General features: G+C 39.7%; 1 protein-coding gene and 1 long non-coding RNA gene across 3 annotated transcripts in view; one reads left to right on the top strand and one right to left on the bottom strand.

Moving 5' to 3' along the window:
* Nucleotides 1-16: 16 nt before the first annotated feature.
* On the top strand, nucleotides 17-1,282 carry LOC141372841 (uncharacterized). The gene is made up of 2 exons (XR_012378312.1): nucleotides 17-154; nucleotides 319-1,282. It is a non-coding gene; the product is annotated as an uncharacterized lncRNA (long non-coding RNA).
* Nucleotides 1,283-15,984: 14,702 nt separating this feature from the next.
* ATAD2 (ATPase family AAA domain containing 2) overlaps nucleotides 15,985-22,164 on the bottom strand; it is a 71,276-nt gene continuing 65,096 nt past the window's right edge. For both annotated transcript variants that reach the window (XM_073893170.1, XM_025871071.2), the window contains exons 25-28: nucleotides 20,490-20,885; nucleotides 18,346-18,479; nucleotides 16,960-17,088; nucleotides 15,985-16,164 (exon numbers count right to left, since the gene is read on the bottom strand). In XM_073893170.1, coding sequence (XP_073749271.1) covers nucleotides 16,120-16,164; nucleotides 16,960-17,088; nucleotides 18,346-18,479; nucleotides 20,490-20,885 — 704 coding nt within the window. In that variant the 3' untranslated portion in view covers nucleotides 15,985-16,119. The remainder of the gene's footprint in view (nucleotides 16,165-16,959; nucleotides 17,089-18,345; nucleotides 18,480-20,489; nucleotides 20,886-22,164) is intronic.

Genomic DNA, 22,164 nt, shown 5'->3' on the forward strand with positions numbered 1-22,164 from the left:
AGGGAGGGAAGGAGCCGGCCGAGGCGGGGCCCTCCCGCGCGCGCGCCGTCCGCGCGCCCCCACCCCGCTCCGCGCCAGGCTCTCCACTCCCGGACCCCGCTGCTCCTTTGGGGTTCGACCCGAGCCTCTACCCTTTGGATTGGCGCACGGGGAGGTAGGGAGCCGCCCCGCCCCTCTGTCAAGAGAAGCCCCGCCCCGGCCAGCGGTAGCTCCGCCCCCTGTCAGCAGAAGCCCCGCCTTCTCTAGGTCTCGAAGCGGCCCCGCCCCTTGCCGGTGGTAGCTCCGCCCGCTATCAACAGAAGCCTTGTCTTTACTCAGGTCAATCCCCGCCTTCTGTCACTTGTGGCCCTGCCCTCTGGGCGCTCCGCCTTGCTAATGTCACCACCGGTTCGCAAGAAACACCCCTTGTCATCGTAAGCCCCATCTCCTGGTGGCAGTCCACCCAAGCCCCGCCCCTTCGTCGAATCCCCGCCCACTGTCAAAAGAAGCCCCGCCTCTCCGAGACCGGTCTGGATTCCAGCCCGAAGCCCCACCTTCTGTCAGCCGCCGCCCCGCCTCTTCTCGCCTCCGGGTCTCTGCTCCACCACCAACCGCAGCTCCACCCCCTGACACCGAAAGTTCAGTTCTGCTTCACTTCGAGCGGCCGTTGAAGACGGAGGCACCCTTTGCTCCCCGAAAGCCCTCCTTTCCCCCTTCGGAAGCCACTCTGCTGAAAGGCTTTCTTTTCAAGCCGTGGTCTTCAAATTCGGACAGCTTCCATGTGAGCTAGTCCCGCAGAGGGGGCCAGCCAAGGACCCAGGCTTTGGGGAAAACCGAACGGCGTCACCACCCCTCCTCACCCTCCCATCACTTTCAAAATTATGAAACGTGCAAACCAAAGCGAACAGAAGCGTCTCACCCTCCAAGCTACTCTACACAGATTCATGGGCCTGGACGCTGGACCCTCCGTTCTTTGACAGCAATGCTCCCCTGAGCCACACTAATTCTAAAATGTGCAGTTGCTTAAAGTGAAAGCCTGATTGTTGAAATCAATGTACACCAGCTTCTTTATTTGCATGTTTCATCTTAGAATCCTAGAACTTGGGGAAGCAGAAGCAAGCAAAGCTTACTGATCTTATAAACAGAGGTACTCAACCCTACCATACTCAACATCCTGTATTACAACAAAAATGTAACACTGCTTTACTCTCCTGGAATTAAATTCACAGATAATGTAAACTACACAAATAAGTTCAATAAACCAATGTAATGTTATTAAGGTGGAAAAAGAGAAAGTAATTTATTCTAAAATACTAATATCAATAAAAATAATAAAATATGTTTTTCACTACGTAAATACTCTGGCCCCAATATGAGAACTGCGGAACAAAAACTGCCCCTACAAAATCTCAGGACGCCCCGTAGGGGGCAGTACTGTGCCCACTGAGAAACTGCTAAGGACTTCTTTCCGAGGAAATGCTTCAGATACAGAAATTCATTCTTTTGTTCATACACTTAACAGCTAGGTTTTTGAGCACCAGCATTCGCCAGGCACTGTGGGAGATGCAAAGCTGAGACGCAATATTCCTGTCCTCAAGGAGGCCACAGTCGAGTAACCAAGTGAAAAACATGAGCATAAAAACATCAAGGTGAGAGGGAGAAGAGATCAAGATGGAATACAAAAAGAGATCCCTTTTAAGGGTATGGACTGATGAATTTAAATCTCACCCTCTCTCTCTGCCTTTCTCCCTCTTCCTTCTTCTCTCCCTTCTTCCCTTTTTCCTTCTTTTTCTCCTCCTCTTCATCTTCTTTAACACCAGTTTATAGAGTTACCTCCTTCTCACTATAAGCTGTCTGCCTGGTTCACTGCCCGATTCTAGCAGCCCAGAGTCCTCCCAATTTAGGGCCATGCCCACAGGGCAGTTCTGTCCAGGAAAACAACTTCAATACCACAGTGCTTAGAACAGTGTCCTTGGCTGAATTGCGGCCAATTATTTGGTATCCTTGTACAAAGCAAGACTGTTATCACCCTCAAAAAAAAAAAAAAAAAAACCCTGCTTGCAGACCCAAGCAATATGAATATATGTTTAGCATAGCAGATTGTGCCAGCCCACATAAATCTGTTTAGAGATCATGCTCACAGAGTAACTTGTTTTTATTAAAATAAACTCATTTGTAAAAATTGTAAATATGACTGATTTCAACAGCTGTGTGGCTCCAGAAGTAAGTTTTGAGCCATGGATTGGCACAATTAGAAGAGTCTAGATTTTTTATGCATATGTTTTGCAGTTTGTCATACACAGTCTGGAATGGCAAAACTTCAGTACTGCTAGAGATGAAAAGTTGTCCAGCAGGTTTTTAAAAAGCACAGCACTTTTGCTATTCAGAGCCTCTTCCATATTTGGAACGGTGAAAAAAAAATATTTGTAGGAAATGAAGAGCTTTGAATCCAAAGTTCTAAGCTCTGGTGTCATCTGAAGAGGAATAGGCTTCCAACAGCACTTTTTTGTAGTAGTTCCTTCTGTTATTATTTTTCCTTTTTCTACCTTTGGTGACAACGTCTGAAAAACACGATACCGTGAGAACAGATTGGCCGAGAATACGTCAAACAAAGACACTTTAAACTTTTAATTACAGGTAGGTGAACTCAAGAATTTAGCCTGAGTGAAATACTCCCACAGTGCTCTCCAATGGCTAGTTCCAAAGGTAAACAAAAACGTTCTGGTTAAAACTGGTTCAGACTGAACAAACTTTCAAAGTCAGGTTAGGGTCAAGTCATTTCCTATTTCTCTGAATGCTGGCTTTGTGAAAATAGGAACGTTGATCATAACAACAGTAAAAACAAGGTAATATTCTTAGTAATGCTCTCCGCATTCCACTCCTCCCCTGTTTCTGCATCTAGAATAAGACTATACATATAGGACTATAGGGCTACAGATGCAAAATGAGAAAAACAGGAAAAACTGATTTCTCAGTATTTATTCAAGGAGTAACATGTTGATATGTTTTTTTTTTTTTTTTTTTAAATCATGGTGTCAATCTGGGCTGGTTCAACCATTGCTATGTATTCTATTTTCACCAAAAAGTTAGTGGCTATGTCAACACTATCTCTGAAAAAAAAAATGGTGCCAGTGTTATCTTTTTTGACCTAAAATCTTAGGACATAAGTAACCCTAGAGGAATACCTAACTAAAAAGCAATACTAGAGTGAGAAGATGAAATACTTCACTGTATTTCAAAGTCTTAGCAGAGGAGTCTACAGTGGCAGCTCTTAAACTTTAGTGTGAGTGAAAATTACTGGGAACTTTGTTTAAAATGTAGATTCTCAGACTCTGCTCCTGGGAGAGTCGAATTCAGTAGGTCTGGGATGAGGCCATGACTCTGCCAGGCAGCTGGTGACGCTCAGGTAAGTGACCTGTAGGCTTCACTTTGAGAAACTGTGATCTAGAAAAATGCTTATAATCGAGGAAAAATTTACTGCATTCTTGTAGAACTAAGGGTTACAAGCCATCAGAGGTCATTATCTCTGAGATATCCATTCCTAAAACTGTTGGTTGGTTGGACATCAACACTGAAAGGGAAATTCTACTTCAGTCTTCCAAGAACTTTTGGACCCACTGCAGACGTCCATCTTCCAGGGAAACTTACGTGGTACACTAAACACTGGGTCCTTTAGATATACTGTCTCATTTTACCTTCCTGGCATCTCTGTGAAGTAGTTGGTATACATGCTGCCAAAGTGAGCACTCTGTGAAGTAGTTGGTATTGCTTGAAGTTAACATGAGGACGCCAAGGTTTGGTTGATCTTGGCTGGACTCACTCATGCATCGTGGTCAGCAGGTGGGTCATCCGGAGGCTGCCTGGTCCCAGGATAGATTCCTTTGTGTAGCTGGCAGTTGGCTGATGGTCAGTGGATCGTCTAGGTGCTGGCTTATCTAGGATGGCCTTGGTCCTACCTCCAGTGGGTGGCTGGCTATTGATCATAGGGTGACTGGGCCACTTGTGTCTCGTCTTCTGGTAGAATGTAGCTTGGACTCCTTTACATGCACAGAGTTCTAAGAAACTGAGAAGCAGTGCTTAAGACTTCTTATGACTAGCCTCAGAACCGACACACTGTCATTCCTACCACATTCTACTAGTCCAAGCAAGTCACAGGGCTCGCCCAGATGCTACCTCTTGATGGGAGCAGCTGAAAGCCACACTGCAAAGGGTGAGGATACAGGAAGGGTAAACAATTGTGGCCATTTTTTGTAATCGATTTTCCACAGTAACTATATGACTCAAGGCAGGTTTCTTAACTTCTGTTTCTACTCAGCTTCCAAAATGAAGATAAGATTACAAATGTTGTGCCCTATCTCCAGGGGTGGATAGTTCATGCAAAGGGCCTGGCTTACCTTAATTTTTCGGAAAATAGTGGCCACGATAATGCTGATGCTGCCGTCTAGGGTCTTCCTAGCCTGAAAGTCTTATGAATCTGCATGACAGAGAGAGGAGGCAGATTTTTTGGTGACCTCTTAGGGCATGACTTTGGCCCTGATTTTCTCTGGTGATTTCATGCTGTTCCACTTAGCACTCTTCTGGTTGTGGTACAGAAGCCCATTCAAGCTAGCTCAATAAAAGAAGCCAAAGCTACTGTTTGTTCCTGCATGTTCACACCATCCTCTCCTCCCTTGACTCTCCTTTTAAGACTCCTCTAGAACATGTCCCAGCCAAGTGGCCTTAGCCCTGGAGTCCAATATGACTGTTCAGCTTTGTTCATTAGAGCTAAATGGCCTGGTTCTCAGTGTCCCAATTCCAAAATCTAAAGAGAGAATCTGCTTGGTCCAGCACATCTCTTCTTAAAAGATCAGTTTAGTCTAATCCGCCATGGCAGGAGGGGTGGACAGTCTTGGGGGGAAGGGGTAGCTCTATGTGGGCAACAGAGGCTGTGAGCAAAAGCAGTTCCTTCGGGAGATGGCCATGAGCCAGCAGACGCAATGATTCACATTTCCTGGACACAGGCAGCCTTCTCTAATATTTTAAATTACCTTCCCATCAAACAGTCGAAGTACACAACTTCAAGGACTTTATAAAAATCCACCTCATCTCTGAAAGGCTCTTAATAAAGTGGAGGTAGGTGGCTATTTCTCCCACGCACTCACCAAAAGCCTACCACAAGTTTTCACTGTAAGCAGATGTGTATTAGTTTGCTAGCGCTTAATCACGAAGTACCACAGACCACAAAGGACATTGATGTGACTTACACAAGAGAAGTATATTTTTCTCACAGTTGCAGGGGCTACAAATCCAGAGGTCAAGGCAGGATTAGTTCCTTCTGAGGGTTGGAGGAGAGATATGTTTCAATTTTCCCTCTTTGACTTGTGGATGGCTGTCTTCTCCCAGGGTCTTCACATCATCTTCCCTCTGCGCTTGTCTGTGTTCAAATTCCTCTCTTATAAGGACAACAATCATATAGGATGAGGGTCCACCCTAATGCCCTCATTTTACCTAATTCCCTTTGCACAGACTCTGTCTCCAAATACAGTCACATTCTGAGTAGGTTAGAATTTCCAACACATGAGTTCTGAGGGAGACACAGTAATTCAGCCCATAATAGTGTGAAAACAGTCATTTCTATAAACAATGTAAATGGTATCTGAGCCTGTTCTTTCCATTGCAACATCACGAGGGTTATCTACAGTTCCGCTTATCAGAATGCTCTTCAGTCTCTGAGAGCATCCAGTAACTACTTACTGACTCTTCATCTGTCATTATAAATGAGCCTTCTTTAAAACTCCAACTCTGTGAAAAAGTGGTCATACTGTGAACTTTTTGAAGGTGCTTTTGAAAAAATTCTGTTATCAAATAGCATTTTGTTTATATGTTGCCTAAGAAAATGGTTCTCAACTCTGGGTAGACAACAGAATCATCTGGTGTTTTAAAAAAACAGCCCCTGCCCCTTCACCAGTCCTACCTCTAAAGATTCTGATTATTTGGTTTAGGCTGGGATACGGGCACTGATTTTTTTTTTTTTTAAAGCATCCCAAATGATTCTAAACTGAAGTGAGTTTTGAGAACCACTGGCTTCAGATAAAACATAGGGGAGGCAGACAACTCTTATAAAGCACCTCAACCTGCCAGGCCCTGAGCTAAGTGCTTTGCTATGTAATTTAATTTTCAAAACAATCCTATGAATATTAGTACTATGTCCTCCATTTTTCTAGACAAGAAAACTGAGGCTCAAGAAGATTGCCTTACTCAAGTCCCAGAAGCTGCAGAGGCAGAAGGTTTATTCAGGTTTAAATATTGGGAAGGAGGAGCCTGGATAGAGCTGGAGGTTGGTCAGGCCTTTTCCATTGCGGAGACAAGCAGCGCAGAAGAACACAACAATTTTTGGCCACTTTTAAAAAAACAGATCTGGGGGCGCCTGGGTGGCTCAGTCAGTTAAGCATCTGCCTTTGGCTCAGGTCATGATCCCAGGGTCCTGGGATCAAGTCCCACTTCGGGGTCCCTGCTCAGCAGGGAGTCTGCTTCTCCTTCTCCCTCCACCCCCCCCAATTGTGCTCTATCTCTCTCTGAAATAAATAAGTCTTAAAAAAATGAAATAAAAATTAAAAAAAAAACAGATCTTACTTTCACACTGATTCTTCCATCCCAAGCCTCAACAACCACCAAGGGAATATATTGTTTGTCGGAACAGACGAGGCTATGCTGCTGTAACAAACCCACATAAATCTCGGTTTAACATATCACGATTTATTTCTCATTCATCAGGTTTTCTCATAGCTCTCAGTGACTCTCTGGGTCAACTCCTACCACACGGTTACTCGAGGTTCCAGGCTGCTCCCTCATTTTGGCTATACCTTTTGGAATACATGTGTTCTAGGTTGCTCAGGTGGGGTGGGCGGCGGGAGAGATTTCTACCAGCTATCAAATGTTTTGGTTTACGAGTGACACATGGCACTTCTGCATAGAGCTCTTTGATCAGCCCAAATCACAGGAAATGTGGGGGAGCGCGAGGACATTTTAGTGAGCAGCAAATGTCTCTGCCACGTTACCTCAACAAAAGGCATCTTTTTTGGAGAACATGTTCAAGAAGATTGAAACCCATGTTTGACTCCACAGGCCCTCCTTTCCCACTGCACAGTGAAGACTAAAGTCCATTCTTCTGTAAAGGCAAACCTAAATTCTTAACTGAGGTATGAGGCACTTAGGTATGTTAACATGTAATTTTGCCATATTATTCATTTCTTAGGAGACAGAGATCATATCTCATTTTTCTCTCTCCTAATGCATTGTACACAGTAGGTCCTCAATAATAGTATGTATGTACACATATACATAAATTCAGCAAATGTTAATTGGACAAGATAGACATAGTTTCTGCTTTCATGACTACAATTAAAATACCCTAATAACAACATACTGGTTTTGTGGCTTGTCATTTGTAATGTACTTTATATCATTATCTTGTTTTAATTATGAATGTCATAAATTAAAAATATAGACCAATTAGCTTGGGCTTCTCATTAATTTCTCAGCTGTTTTGTAGGTCAGACATTCTATTATCTACCTCCTTACACATTTCTTTCCCCCCTGTTTCATAGCTGGATGAGATGTATGTCATTTATAGCCGGCAAGGTGATACAATGCTATGCTTATGTTATGCATGTATTCAGAGGTTACACATCTCTTTTCTGATCATGCAGAGATATGCAGACTCTTAACAACTTTTTTGAGATATACTTGCCCAAAGACAGTTGAGGGACAATATAAACATTTTTCAGTTTAGATACACAAGGATTTTTTTTCTGATTTGTGCCTTCCTTTAGATACTTCACAGTTCATAATTAAGAATTATAGCTTGAAAGCAACTTTAAAATTTTTATCACATATTTTCATTACCAAAGGAATATGATCACTTTGCAGAAACTTAAAAAAAAACAACAAAGCAAAACAGAGGTAAGAATGCATCTACAGGTCTCCCTAACTACTATTAGCATTTTGGTGTATTTCCAGATTAGCTATTTTTAGATGAAAGAAAATACGTTATCTTTGTTTTTTCTCCTGCAAGGTTATTTCATGTAAGAATATTAGAAAACTGTCATTTTGGATAGACATTTCCATTTAGCTAGTATTTTAGTGATTATTATTTCATGCAACAGCTGTGAGGTGAAGGTTCGGAAGAAACCAGGGAATTCATTTGAGTGATGATGGTAAATTACATTTTCTCCCTAGTGGGGTGGGGAAAGAGACTTAGGAAAAATTTGAGGAAGAAACAGAAAAGAGACATATGCTGTGGTCCTAAATATAAAACATGTAAATTGAATGAAAAAAATAATTACAGAACATAAGATTGGGGTAACTTATTTTTCTTCCTAAATAATTAAAGCAAAAGCTTGTGTCTTTTTTTAAGACCCTGATTTTCCTAAATATTCACCATAGTAAATAGCTATAATTAAGATTCATCACACGTAATCAGTTTCCAAATTATTTCACGAATACATTACCTCCTGCAACAGGCCCCTCCTTTTCTCCCCCAAGTCAATCTTTAAGCGAGTTGAAGTTTCACAATGGTCCTTTAAACCAGTATTCATAGCTCACAACGTCTGCATGTCCAGAGTGCCCAATGTTTGGCACGCTTTGATCCAGTAAATGTTTTAGTCCCATATATTTTGGATGTTTAAATCACTTTGATTTGGCATGTGGTCTGAAGGTAGTGGTATTCCAAGAGCCCTCTCACTGCATGTTAAGTGCTGTTCTCTGACTCTCAGCCAGAGCTCGGATGTTGGCAGGGTTGATTGCTCAAATGTAGTGATTTCATTTCCAACCTTTGCATACTAAAATTACATAGCCCAAACATGAAGCTTCCAGATTTTTCCTCTTGAAAACAGAATAAAGACATCATTTAACATTGCTACAAAATAATTAAGACAATCTTTGAAATGGGAATGCATTTGAAAATTGTTAAGCTGTCACAATACTGAGGAACTTAATGCTGGTTTGTGAGGTTAATAACAGCTGAGAAACAAACAAAAAAAAGTATAGTTGTTTAGGGAATTTCCTATTTTCCTACTTTTACCTTATAAAGGGAGTGTCATAGATTCGGTTCTCCCTCAAGCAGACCCTGAATAAAGGATGTAAGAGCAAGTGGTCATTTGGGACGTGATGCCGAGAAGTACAGGCAGGGGAGAGAAGCGAAACGGGGAAGGAAGCTACTACTATAGAGTGCAGTTTCAGCATCTAGGGCCCAACCCCAGTGGAGACTAGAGACAAAGTGTAGCACACCTCAGGGGCCAGGGAGCTGGGGTGTTGTTATCCATCACTGTCACTGGCAGCCTTGGGATGTTGTACTTTGTCACTCCCAGCCTGCATCCAGCATGGCCCATGAAGACACCCTCAGGTGGGGTCACAGATATTGGCCGGAGGCTGCCAATGGCACATATCAGAATGTGGAGTGCCAAGACCATATGAGTAGGGCACCACAGTGTCTGGTTAGGGGAGGTGGTTAAGAACATAGGTTTCAATCACACACACCTAGTAGAGTCCTGCTTTTGCCACTTACGTGTGAAATTGAGTAAATTACCTCATCTATCCGTTTAATTTGTAAAGTGAAAATAATACAGATTTTTACCTCCTAGGGTCTTTGTAAGGATTAAATCAGATACTGGGGATATACTACATACAAGGTAAGAGTTCACCACACGTATCAAAGAACTGACTCAATATGTCAGTAAACTGGGTGCCTGGGTGGCTCAGTTGATTAAGCAACTGCCTTCGGCTCAGGTCGTGATCCTGGAGTCCTGGGATTGAGTCCCACATCAGGCTCCCTGCTGAGCAGGGAGTCTGCTTCTCCCTCTGGCCCTCCCCCCTCTCATGTACTCTCTCTATATCATTCTCTCTCTCAAATAAATAAAATATTTAAAAAAAATATGTCAGTAAACTGTGACTTTTTTAACCTTTATGACAGACAGCTCTTGGGGTGGCTTCTGTTTCGCCCGTCCTTGTAATGGTGATTTTAACAATGTCTGAATTATGTGACCCTGACCTCTGGCCATAGCTAGGGGGAACATCAAAACCAATGCAATTCTTTGATGCGGGGGGGGGGGGGGGGACACTTGGAAATCTGAAATGGAATTGGAGCGCCTGGGTGGCTCAGTCGGTTGAGCATCTGTCTCCTGATTTTGGCTCAGGTCATGATCTCAGGGTTGTGGGCTGGGCTCTACACTCAGATCTCAGGGTTGTGGGGTGGGCTCTACACTCAGCAGGGAGTATGCTTCTCCCTCTCCCTCTCCCCCTGCTCGTGTTCTCTCTCTTTCTAAAAAATAAGTAAATCTTAAAAAAAAAAATGGAATCAATGAGCATGGGTGTCATTGTTGTGTTACATTAATAGCAACTATTTTAAAAACTCCTGCAAGAGCTTGGTGCAGCCCTGGCTCTCTCCACTGACTTTTGGTTGTTCTGACCATCCATGAGGTAACTTAGATCCTTTCAAAAATATGCCTTTTTGCTAAAGTTAGCCAGAGAGAATTTCTGTTGCTTGCAACCAAAAGAATCTCAACCGGTAAAATCCATCTGTTCTTAATTCAACACTTTAACTGATGACTGCTCTCATCAATATTTATATATAAACATAATTTAAAAACACATATGAAAGAATTTAATTACATATACATTATATATTTATATTTCATGCATAAACATAACTTTTATTAAATATGTAAATATTATTTTATATATGTAAATATTCCAGAGGTAGTGAAAAACAAAAATGAAAAACCCCACAACCTTCCAGTCTTTCCACAGTCATTGTACTGATGGCCTGTATCATCAGTTGCAAAGCCAAGATACAGTCGTTAGATGGGTTTCAATTTCATGAGAATGCCCAATATATGGACAATTAACTGTTAGCAAACTGAAGTGAAAAATCTGTTTTTTTTTTTAAAGATTTATTTATTCTTGGGGCACCTGGGTGGCTCATTCAGTTAATCATTTGCCTTCTGCTCAGGTCATGATCCCCGGGGTCCTGGGATCGAGCCCTGCATCGGGCTTCCTGCTCCATGAGGAGTCTGCTTCTCCCTCTCCTCCTGCTCTCTCTTGCTCTCTCTCTCTCAAATAAACAAAATCTTTCAAAAAAAATTTACTTATTCATTTGAGAGAGAGAGCAAGAGAACCTGTGCAAGCGACAGAGGGGCGGTGGGGGGCGGGGCAGAGGGAGAATGAGAGAATCCTTAAGGAGACTCCCCACCCAGCGTAGAGCCCTACTTGGGCTCGATCCCATGACCCTGAGATTATGACCTGAGCCAAGAGTCGGGATGTTCAACCAACTGAGCCACCCAGGCACCCCGAAAATCTGTTCTTTTACAGCCTTGGAGCTGTATAAATCTAACAAGCAGCTTCTAAAAATATAATCAAGATAATTTTGTATCTTTTTTTAAAAATTAGATGCTGTTAGCTAGATCCTACTCTTTTTCTGAGGTATGGGCTTCCCTTCACTATAACCCCCATGGACCTCCATTTTCTGTCAACTTTATATCTTCTCAGTCTGCTTCTTATCTTCTGATTTCCTTTATCTATTACCATTCGGTCAACTGATATTTATTGTCAACTATGGACATTATGTAAGTGCTGGATCTATGAACATAAAACAAAACAAAATAGTTCCTGACCTAAAAAGCCTATAATCTCATGGTGAGACAAATATTAAGTAATCACTATAAAATAGTTACAAATTATGAAAAATGTCATGTACGAATATTGGGGATCAAATGGGAGATTAAAATAGGAAATCTCATTTAGATTGAGGGGGCATCAGGAAAACTTCTCTAAAACGATGACTTTTATGCTGAGAAATGGAGGATATAAGTAGGAGTTAGAGATGCATTGGTGGAGGGAAGGGCATTCTAGACAAAGGGAATAGCATATGAAAAAGCAGAGAGGTAGGAAAAAACAACTGAAACAAGGCTAAGAGTGGCTGGAGTGTTGTAGGCCAAAAGAGTGGGGAGATGAAGCTGAGAGGTTGGTAGGAGCCATAAGCATCTGCAAAGGAAGCACTAGTCAGTAACTGGTGTCATAGATCTAAGATCCTTAAAGGAGTATTTTGACTATTGAATGGAGAATGGATGGTAGGGGAAAGAGGAGAAGCAAGGCCAATCAGGAAGCTCTTGCAGTAGTATAGGCATGTGATTGTGATGAGCTGAGAGAGCTAGTGGAAGAAACAGAGAGAACTGAGAGGTATGTGGGAGGCAGAAAATCAGGACCTGGTGATAGACGAAGTTGAAGGAGAAGGAAGCTTTAGGTTTCTGGCTTCAGCATTTGGATGGATGGTAGTGGCATTTTATTGATAAGAGGAATTCTGAAGGAACAGAAGGCTTCAGGAAAAGATCGAGATATGTTGTTAGTCTGTAGTTCAGGAACGTGCTTATGGACTGGAGACATAAACTTGGGAGTTGCTGAAATACAGGTAGTATTTAAAGCCTTGAGAGCAGGGAACACCATGTAAAGAAAGAGTGTAGAGCTCAGGACCAAGCTCTGGAGAACAATATGAAGGTTAAGGATAGAGAAAGACCATCAAAAAGGCAAAAGACAAAATAAATAAAAAAGCAGTCCTGCAATCTGGAGGGAAAACCATAGAGTGCAGTGTTATAGCAGGCAGGAAAAAAAAAAAAACTTTCGAGAAAGATGTGTTCTATGGTCGGAAATGATGCCGAGGGGTTGAGTAGGAAGATGACTAAGAAGTTCATATTTGAGTCAGTGAAATGGCAATCATTGGTCCCCTCAGTAAGCAGTTAAGTATTTTTGCAACCTGCTATGCCCTATTCCAAATGTGCCCTAACTCCTGACCAAAAACCAAAAGAAAACAAAAACTACTTTTTGCTTTGAAACTTACAGCACTCCTCCAAGGCGAGAAATTCCTCTTCCTATAAAATTGATTCAGAACTCCTATTATTTCCTTCCCCATCTTACTCTCATATGACAACCTCATTTCTGGAGGAAAACTCCTCTCAAGGAAGGTTCTTCTCACCATCATTACTTATAGACAATATGTCACCCCTCCAATTCTGAAGGCCAGAAACCCAAAGTCAGTAACATCAGGCCCAAATCAAAGTGTTGGCAGGTCTGTATTCCTCTGAAGGAACTAGTGGAGAACCTGTTCCTTGCTTCTTCCAGCTCCTGGAGGTGGGCTGCGAGCATTTCCTTGGCTTGTGGCCGCATGATGCCAATCTTTGACTTGATGGTCACGTTGTCTTCTAAGATCTTCTAAAATCTCCCTCTGTTTTCCCTTCCATACAGATACATGATTGCATTTAGGGCTCAACCCAAATGATCCAGGACAATCTCCACATCTCAAGATCCTTAATTACATCTAAAGACCCTCTCCTTTTTTGTTTCAGGGAAGGAAATATTCATAGATTCCACTGATTAGGATGAAGATATCTTTTGGGTGGCTACTTTTCATAAAAGTTGTATGACAAGCGTGGACTATAAAGACTGTATTCCTTTCTGCCTCCTGGCATCCCTATATTACCTGAAAATCAAGATATTTTCAACTGTATTCAACTCATCCCTAAGATCAACAACTCTTCCTTATTATTGTCAATATCCTCAAAAATCCCCTGGGAGTTCATCTTTACAACTATGGAATTATCTTTAATGTGCGCTCTATTACCAAATAAAGTCTAAGACTTCCTTTGCAAAAATGCCTCTGAGGGCTTCTTTTAGACTCTCTTGACTCTAGCCTGTCACTTTTCTAGACCATCCAAGAAAATCTTTCAAGTCCACCTGTGTATACTCAACGACTCGGTGGCTCTATTTTTTTAGCTTTTACTTCCTATGAACAGCAAGTCCCGAGTAAGACCTTTCAAGACCCTAAGCATTGAAAATATTAATATCCCTGATTCTCTATGTATCCTATATGCCTTTGTTGGCTAAGTGCATTCCATTATCAGTAATAGAGATCCACCTAACCGCAGTTTAAACAAGAGAGTTTCCCTTTCAGTTAAGAAGTCCAGATGTAGTTAAGCATTTGACTCTCAATTCCCTGAAGTTATTATGAGCCAGGTTCTTTCTTCTTATACTTGTATGAAGTAGGGCATAGGTTCCATCTTTAAAGGTCACCTCATAGTCCAAGACAGCTCTGGAGTTCCAGCCATTATATATATATTCTAGGCAGCAGGTAAAAGGAAGCACAGAAAGGCAGAAAGTGTTCTCACTCCCTTCCTTCCCAGCAGGTTTCCTAGAAACCTTTGTATCTCCTTCCCTTTGTATCTCCCTTTGTATCTCCTGTGGTCACGTAGTCACATTTTGCTGCAATGGAAGAAAACATCATTTTCCAGCAGGACAGATTGCTCAGGGTATTGTTTTAAGGAATGAGAGAATGGATATTAGGAGGCAAACTGGCTCTCTTTTCCTCTATGTCCTAATATAGAGTGAGTTTTTATCCCCATAATATCCCTCAGCAAGAAGTAGTTACTCAAGTCCTAATAAAGTCCCTTATATTATGGGGCAATCTCTCAATTGCAAAAAAGTACTGTATATGTGTGCGTGGGAGGGTAGTGGGGAGAAGACAAGTAAATCTGAAATACCCTCCATTAATCCCATGGTGCATACCTATCAGGATCCCTGATAAAATCAGATTTCAAAAAAGGCAGAAGGGGGAGCAGAAGAGCTTACCCATGCTTATAAGTAGGCTGTGCACAGTGATCTTCCAGAGTACAGTATTGAAAGGGAAGGAAAAGTGATTTTACAGTGGAGAAACCTGAGAAACGCTATTTCTGCCACGTGATCAAGGTTAATCAACAGCCATAAATCACACTGATAGTATGTCATCTGATATAACCACTTTACTTCTGTGATCTTCCTTATCCATAATCTCAGTCGAATCATGAGAAAAACAGACTAATTCCAACAGAGGGGTATCTTCCAAATATCTCAAAATTGTTCAGGCATCAAAAACATCCCTATCTATTATGGAAGAGTTATAATAAGCTTCAATAAAAATGAGTGTGTATACATAAGTGCAAAAACATACACTGCTTTAAATTTTTTCAGTGACTGGCATCGCTTTGTGCATTATATAAGAGGATATCTATTCATTAAGGTATTTAAATTCCTGGGTTTTATAAGGCTTTAAATAACAATATCCAGATAAATCAACAAGAAAAGGCAACTCAACTCGGAAACCGTTTTAGAATCCAGACTCTCTCATATGAGATCCTTAACTCCTATTCCCCTTGAAGGAAGTTTCCAACTATTTCACAAACTAATATTAGAATGTCTTTGTAAAAAAACAAAACAAGAGAATATGCATGGCGGTGAATGATTTTATTGCTTTAAGAAAGAAATGTATTTTTGGTATCATTAATACAAAATTTATAATATTTATATTTATATAATTGTATATAAAAACTATCTATAGAATACAACCTAAGCACAAATTTAGAAAGATATAGAGAGTTTTCAAATATAAAACCTTTGTGCTATTAAAAAGATATTGAACAAGTAGATATTAATACATTTGCTGTGTGTATAATCATAAAAATAAACAAAAAAATATTAAAAATCTTTATTAACCCAAATTAGAATTATAAAAATGTTTATCTAAATTTTGACATTCAAGTACAGAAGCTGTTCAGGGCCTTCCCACAGATGACCCGAACCCTGGCTTTTAGGTAAATGGGGAAAGAAAGCTAAAGGCAAATAGGAGATGGACACTGAAAAGAACAAGAACAAAAGGATGGCAAAGACACAAAGACACAATGGTTCAGGAAGTTTCTAGCCTGATACAAGAAAATATTTTTAGGAAGGAAAAACATTAAAAGTGCTTAAAACAAAAAAATGTCAATGTCACTAATTACTCTTAAGTGCCATAAAACATTAGTTATCAAAATAACTTTTATTAAGAGTTGGCCATACTTCAACTACTGATACACTAGAGAATTACTATTACTACAGTGCCTTGTTCAAACGTCAAATATTTATCAGTTATCGCTGTAATTTATCTTACACATGTACATAAATACGAGAAAAGTTTAAATATTTTTATTTACTATTTTAATCATTTCCTTAAAGATGCAGGATTTCATCTTGTATCACTTATATGGACATGACAAAGGTGAATTAAATAGCAACTGAATATAAAGAATACTTGATACCAGGGCATCATGATCTGGAACAACTGAAGTTTTCTACCTCTTGCTCCATTTTCTAGATAAAGGGTAAAAAGGAAAAATAGTAACTTTCAGTATAAAAAAAAAGAAACATTACTCTATTGCTATTTTACATAAATAACCTCAAGAATATTATTAACTCATGTATATACCTGAGAGAGAAAATAGAAATTTAGTTCCGTATTTATGACTATCACCTAAACTGATTATCACCAATGGGACTTCATTATTTAAATCCCTTTGAAATAAGTGTGAGACGCAGTCATCTTATGTTAAGTTCAAACAGTCATAATCAAGGCACTAGTGTATTTCTAGATACTAATATTCTGTATTTTATAGGTACTAATATTACATACCTATCATACTATGTAGGTACCACAGTACACTTAGTAGATATACTAATTACTATGTATATTATATACTGGTAGGTACATTAGTATGTACCTAATAGATACATACTATAGATACATGGTAAATAGATTTATAATAGATATACTATATTGTTATAGATATATACTATGTTATTATCCAATACCTATTTTTAAAAATTAGTACTAATGCCCACTATAAAGCAAGATTAAGTAAAGACACACAGGTCTATCTTAAGGCTATCTTGAAAAAGAGCTACGTATCTTCATTAATACACACACAAAATAGAGATTTTTCAATCTACTGATACTATAGTTCCAATGTTTATCGAAGAAACACAAACTAGTGAAGTACTAGATTTCAAAAAGTACAGAACTTAGTTGTATATAGAAATAATCCATAGTCCACATATTAAAAAATGGTCTTTAAAAATTCTTATAATTTCTTATATAGATTAGCTTACCTGAATAAGTGTTGTTTTGTCATAGTCCATGCGATGCTGATAAATACACTGGCTGATTACTGCATATAAATTTTCCAACTGAAAAATATTGTATTCTTGACTTTTTTTAACAACAGTCTTCAAAAGATTCTAAAAGAAAACATGAGTGTTTACACATGTGAGAGAGAAATTCGTGAGATATTTTAATTTTGAAGATTTGGGAAATTTTTAGCATATAAACCAGAAGAGGGCAGACCAATTACTTGATGAGACATGGTGGCCTCTGAAAGTGGCTCTGATCCTTAGTGGTAGTTCACTTCATCATCGTTCTAGGTTCCTGGCCTCTGCCCTGGGTAACTCCCAACCTAAAAACTATAGCTGAAGAGGTGGCCAATTTCAATTTTAGCCATAAATCTCTATAGACAAATTAAAATATAACCGCAAACTAGATTAATAAGAAAAAAAGCAACATTTTTGCAGGGTATTTTATGGCAATGCAAGTGCATCATAATGTGAAACAAAAGAGAGAGTACATAAATGATGAATCACCTCACTACTTCAGTTCTTTTTTTTTTTTTTACGATTTATTTATCTATTTTAGAGAAAGAGAGTGAAAGAGAGTGAGTGAGCGAGGGGCACAAGGGGAGGAAGAGAGTCTTAAGCAGACTCCCCGCTGAGCGCAGAGCCCAATGTGGGGCTCAACGTGGAGCTCGATCTCACGACCCTGAGATCATGTCCTGAGCCGAAACGGAGAGTGGGACACTTAACAGACTGTGCCACCCAGGCATCCCAGTTCTTTTTCTTAATGACTGAAGTGGACTCACTAGATTTCTGTGATTCTTTAAGTCTGGCCCTACAGGGATATGCCATTACCTCTCAGTTAACAAACAAACAAACAAAAAGCCATTATGGTTGAGTAAAAACCAAATAAATTGGTCACTGGTGATGATCAGAAAACAATGTATATGGGCATGTGGGTGGCTCAGTTGGTTGAGCATCTGACTCCTGGTTTTGGCTCAGGTCAGGATCTCATGGCTTGTGAGACTGAGCCCTGTGATGGGCTCCATGCTCAGCGGGGAGTCTGCTTGAGATCCTCTCCCTCTCCCTACCCCCCCATGCTCGCCCTCTCTCTATCTCTAAATAAATAAATAAATCTTAAAAAAAAAAACCAAAACAATGTATAGGATCAATAATGCAGACAAGTATGTTAAAAAAACCAGAATATCAACACATTAGCCATCTCCAAGCACTGCTTTTATGAAAGTTATTCTATACCAAGTTCACCCTTTTACAAAAGATCATGATTTACTGCATGTCAAATTGACACAATGTACTATCACAAGTCCATTTTTGGTGGGTTCTGTTACTAATCTGCACACCGAAGCATTACGATTTCAATTTACATACTTTTAATTGTTCATGGTCCACGACAAGTGAGGGTGTAGGCCGGGAAAGAATTGCCAAAGCCTTTTCAACACTGATGAGCTGCTGTTGTTCTACTTGGGAACGTCTAGCTCGAGTCATTCGCAGAACACACATTTCTAGAATGAAAAGTTAAATAACTATTATGTGGTTCACAGACACTACGTTTAAAAGAAACATTAGGCAAATTAAATAGCAGGACATATTTACTAAAACACAAATACCAACTCTGGTTTTTTGGCTCTGCTGCAAGATTAAGATGCTGCCACTTCTACTCTCAAAAAAGAAAGAGAAGTACTTCTCAAATGGAGCATTTCAAAGGACCCTCAGCAGGATCCTTTGCACAAGATTACTTCAGCACAAGAGTCCTAGAATGTAAAAGCTGGAAGGGACCTCCGTAATCTAGGAGTTGCAAACTACCACCCATAGGACCAATCTGCCCTACTGGTATAAATACACAAATAAAAATAATATATATATATATTTATACATATATTTATACATATGTATTTATATATGATGTATATAAAAAGTATATATATCTATATATATTTATATAATATATAAATAAAAAATAAATACACAAATAAAAACACAACCATGCCCATTTTACATATGTGTGTCAATGTGGCTTTTCTAACAGATTTGAGTAGTTGGGACAGAGATTGTACCACTAAATATTTACTATCTGTCCCTTTACAGAAAAAGTTTGCCTATCTCTGATCTAGAATAATCTACTCACTGATAGATAAGAAAAATGAGGCCAAGAGAGGTGAAGGGACTTTTTTCTAAGGTCAACTACCTAACTGTTAAGAGCCAGAACAAGAACCCAAATCTGCTGATAGGTAAACAAGTACCTGTCCCCCATTAAATAGTGTCCTTTAAAAAAAGATAATGATAAAAGAAAAATAAAACAATTCTGAACCCAAACAAAACATACTACATTATATAGCCAAAGATTAACATTTAAAATATCCACACTGAAAAGGCTATATCCTAGTCTATCCTGCTGTGATTACTCAAATACACTAGAACTCGTTTCAAGGAAGTCCTTGAAAAAGATTTGCCTAGTTTATAAGACAGTGAAAAAACAAAACAAAACAAAAAAAACCCCAGTCTCATGAACATCCTCAATACTTGTTTTTGACGAAAATGAATTTTTTAACTGTTATCCCTCTTTTTGCTTTGTAAGACTAAATAATGTTTGACTTTTCCAAAACCCAAACAAATCTACTGCTAAAGATATAAGAAGATCCAGATAGAAGACAATTCTAAATGAAAAACTTTGGTGAAAGGATCATTAGAATAAATATAAATAATCTTGGACTTAACCCCTAATAGAAATACAGCAATGATGGGGGTGAGTAACACTGGTTCTGTATCACTCAGCCAGAATTACAGAAACCTGCTGATTTTGCTTAAAAAGAAGAGGGTATCCTGCCAGTTTCTGAAAACTGTATAGCCAAGCACTTTGCAACATGCTTTAGATGGATTATTTTATTCAAGTTTCAAAATATTTCATTACCCGACCACTATCTACCCCAATATTGCAGAAGAGAAAAGGGAGACTGACTGGTCAAGACCTTGCCCAAGGTCAAAAGTTACTAAGTACAGGACTTGGGTTCAAATCCAGGTCTATTTGATGCCACATTGTGCTTTTAACAGTAGTGATTTACAAGCTCAACAGTTATTAAGTAAAGAAATTGCTATTTTTCCTAATTAACACCTGCATTCTGAAAGACAAGGAAAAGGAATAAAATGAGATGGTAATAACTCATTTGAAAACTTTGAGTGAAACATTTTTAAGCAACGAATCATGGAACACTAATCAAAAACTAGTGATGTACTGTATGGTGAGTAACATAATAATAAATTAATTAATTAAAGATCTATTTGAGAGAGAGAGAGAGAGAGAATGAGTGGGGAGGGGCACAGGGAGAGGGAACAAGAATCCCAAACAGACTGTGAGCTGAGTGTGGAGCCCGATGTGGGGTTCCATCCCACGATCCTGAGATTGCCACCTGGGCCGAAACCAAGAGTTGGACACCCAACCGACTGTGCCACCCAGGTGCACCAAAACATCTTTTAAAATTAAAATTAGTAAGTTGCTTTCATTGAGAAAGACTTGCCTTTTGCTTCATTTTCATCAGAAGTATCTATTATCTGACAGCCAGAAGCATCTCCATTGCAGACAACTTTATCTTTCCTCACTTCTGTGCATGCTCTGGTCTTCCCAGATTCTTCAAGTTCATTTTCAATACCACAGATACTTGAATTATTATTCCCCAATTCTATTTTGCTTTCAGAGGCATTTTGGTGCTTTTCATTTTCTTCCACTGAGGACTCTCCTGTGTTTCCAGTCTCATTGTGGTCTACACTTGTATCTTGATTTTCCTCTGTATCACTCTCAATTTTGTCATCTGTGACATTCTGGCTCTCATCTTTCACCTGTGAAATCCTCCTTCGTTTTGTTATGGTGCCTAAGTACCACTTTGACTTTTTGCGGATTTTTCTCTTCAACTGAGCTTCAAAGAATTTAAAGAAAAAGGATTAAAAGAACATTCGACAATTTTCTAAAGTCTAAGTGAGTGAGTGAAAAATACCTCCCGAGATGTAAGAGGATAGAGAGTTTGAGAAACTGCTGTAGTTTTTTATGGTTGGAACACAGAAACAAGGGTAGAGAGTACTGTAAGAAGAAGCTAGGAAGTGGGCAATGATGTGTCCTTCTAAAGAGTTTGGATTTTATCTTGAATAATTTTAAGGAGGGCAATGATATGAACTGTATGATGACCCCATGACAACAATCGCTGTGGCGATGAACTGGAGAAAATGGCCTACACTTACTGAGTGCTCACCATGTGGTGGGGACTCTTCTAAGCTCTTTGTGTACTGACCCCCTGAAATTTCACTTTCACCTGATCAGGGTTATCAACATCGTTTTACAGATGAAGAAAACTAAGCTATACAGAGCTGAAACATTCTGCCTGGACCAGATACAGAATAACTACACTGTAATATTCTGTTTGGGAGATTCGTCCATACTGTTGCATGTGCTTGAATTTTAGTCATTCTCACTGTTGTATAATCCATATTTTCCCATTCTACTGTCAGTGGGCATTTGGGTTGCTCCCAGTTTTGGGCTATTATAAATACTGGTTCTAGGAACATTCTTGGACATGTCTTTCAGCAAACATAATGTATGCAATCCTGCTGGGTATATAGCTAGGGATGGACTGTTTTAAAGGAGACATTGTCCATGTCCTCAATTTCCATATACATACTTGCCCAAAGCTGATTGGACCAAGAGCCATTGGTCGTACAGCTCTCTTGCTCGTTTGCCTTCCCATCCTCCCTTTCCCAGCTGCCATCTCCCATTTTTACAAAAGAAGGGCCTACTCTACCTATCTCAAATCACTTACCCCAGGATGGACAAGCATGCAATACAATAAGGTAAGTTCCAACTCCCACAACAAACACACACACACACATAGAATTCTAAAAATTCTGTTTAAAAGCATCTGAGATCTAACAAGACACTGAGGAATTATGATACCAGAATCTGGAAAAAACAAATGAATAACTGAGAGTCTAAGATGCTGAGGAGAGTTGGGACATTCATAGGGCTTAAAGAACAAAAACTGGAATTAAGAGCCTGCCAAGGAAGGGAGGTCTTGGGAAAACCCAAGGGCTCTGGGTTAGTACCCTCTGGAGCTACACCGTAAGAATAAGGAGGAACAGGAAATAGACTAGAATTTATAGAAACGAAAATCAATTTCAAATCAGTCAATTCGCAGTTAGATGAAG

Source organism: Callorhinus ursinus, unplaced genomic scaffold (genome assembly GCF_003265705.2).
Source record: "Callorhinus ursinus isolate GAN/ISIS: 27379988/994484 unplaced genomic scaffold, GSC_fseal_2.0 scaffold5, whole genome shotgun sequence".
NCBI classification, from domain to species: domain Eukaryota; kingdom Metazoa; phylum Chordata; class Mammalia; order Carnivora; family Otariidae; genus Callorhinus; species Callorhinus ursinus.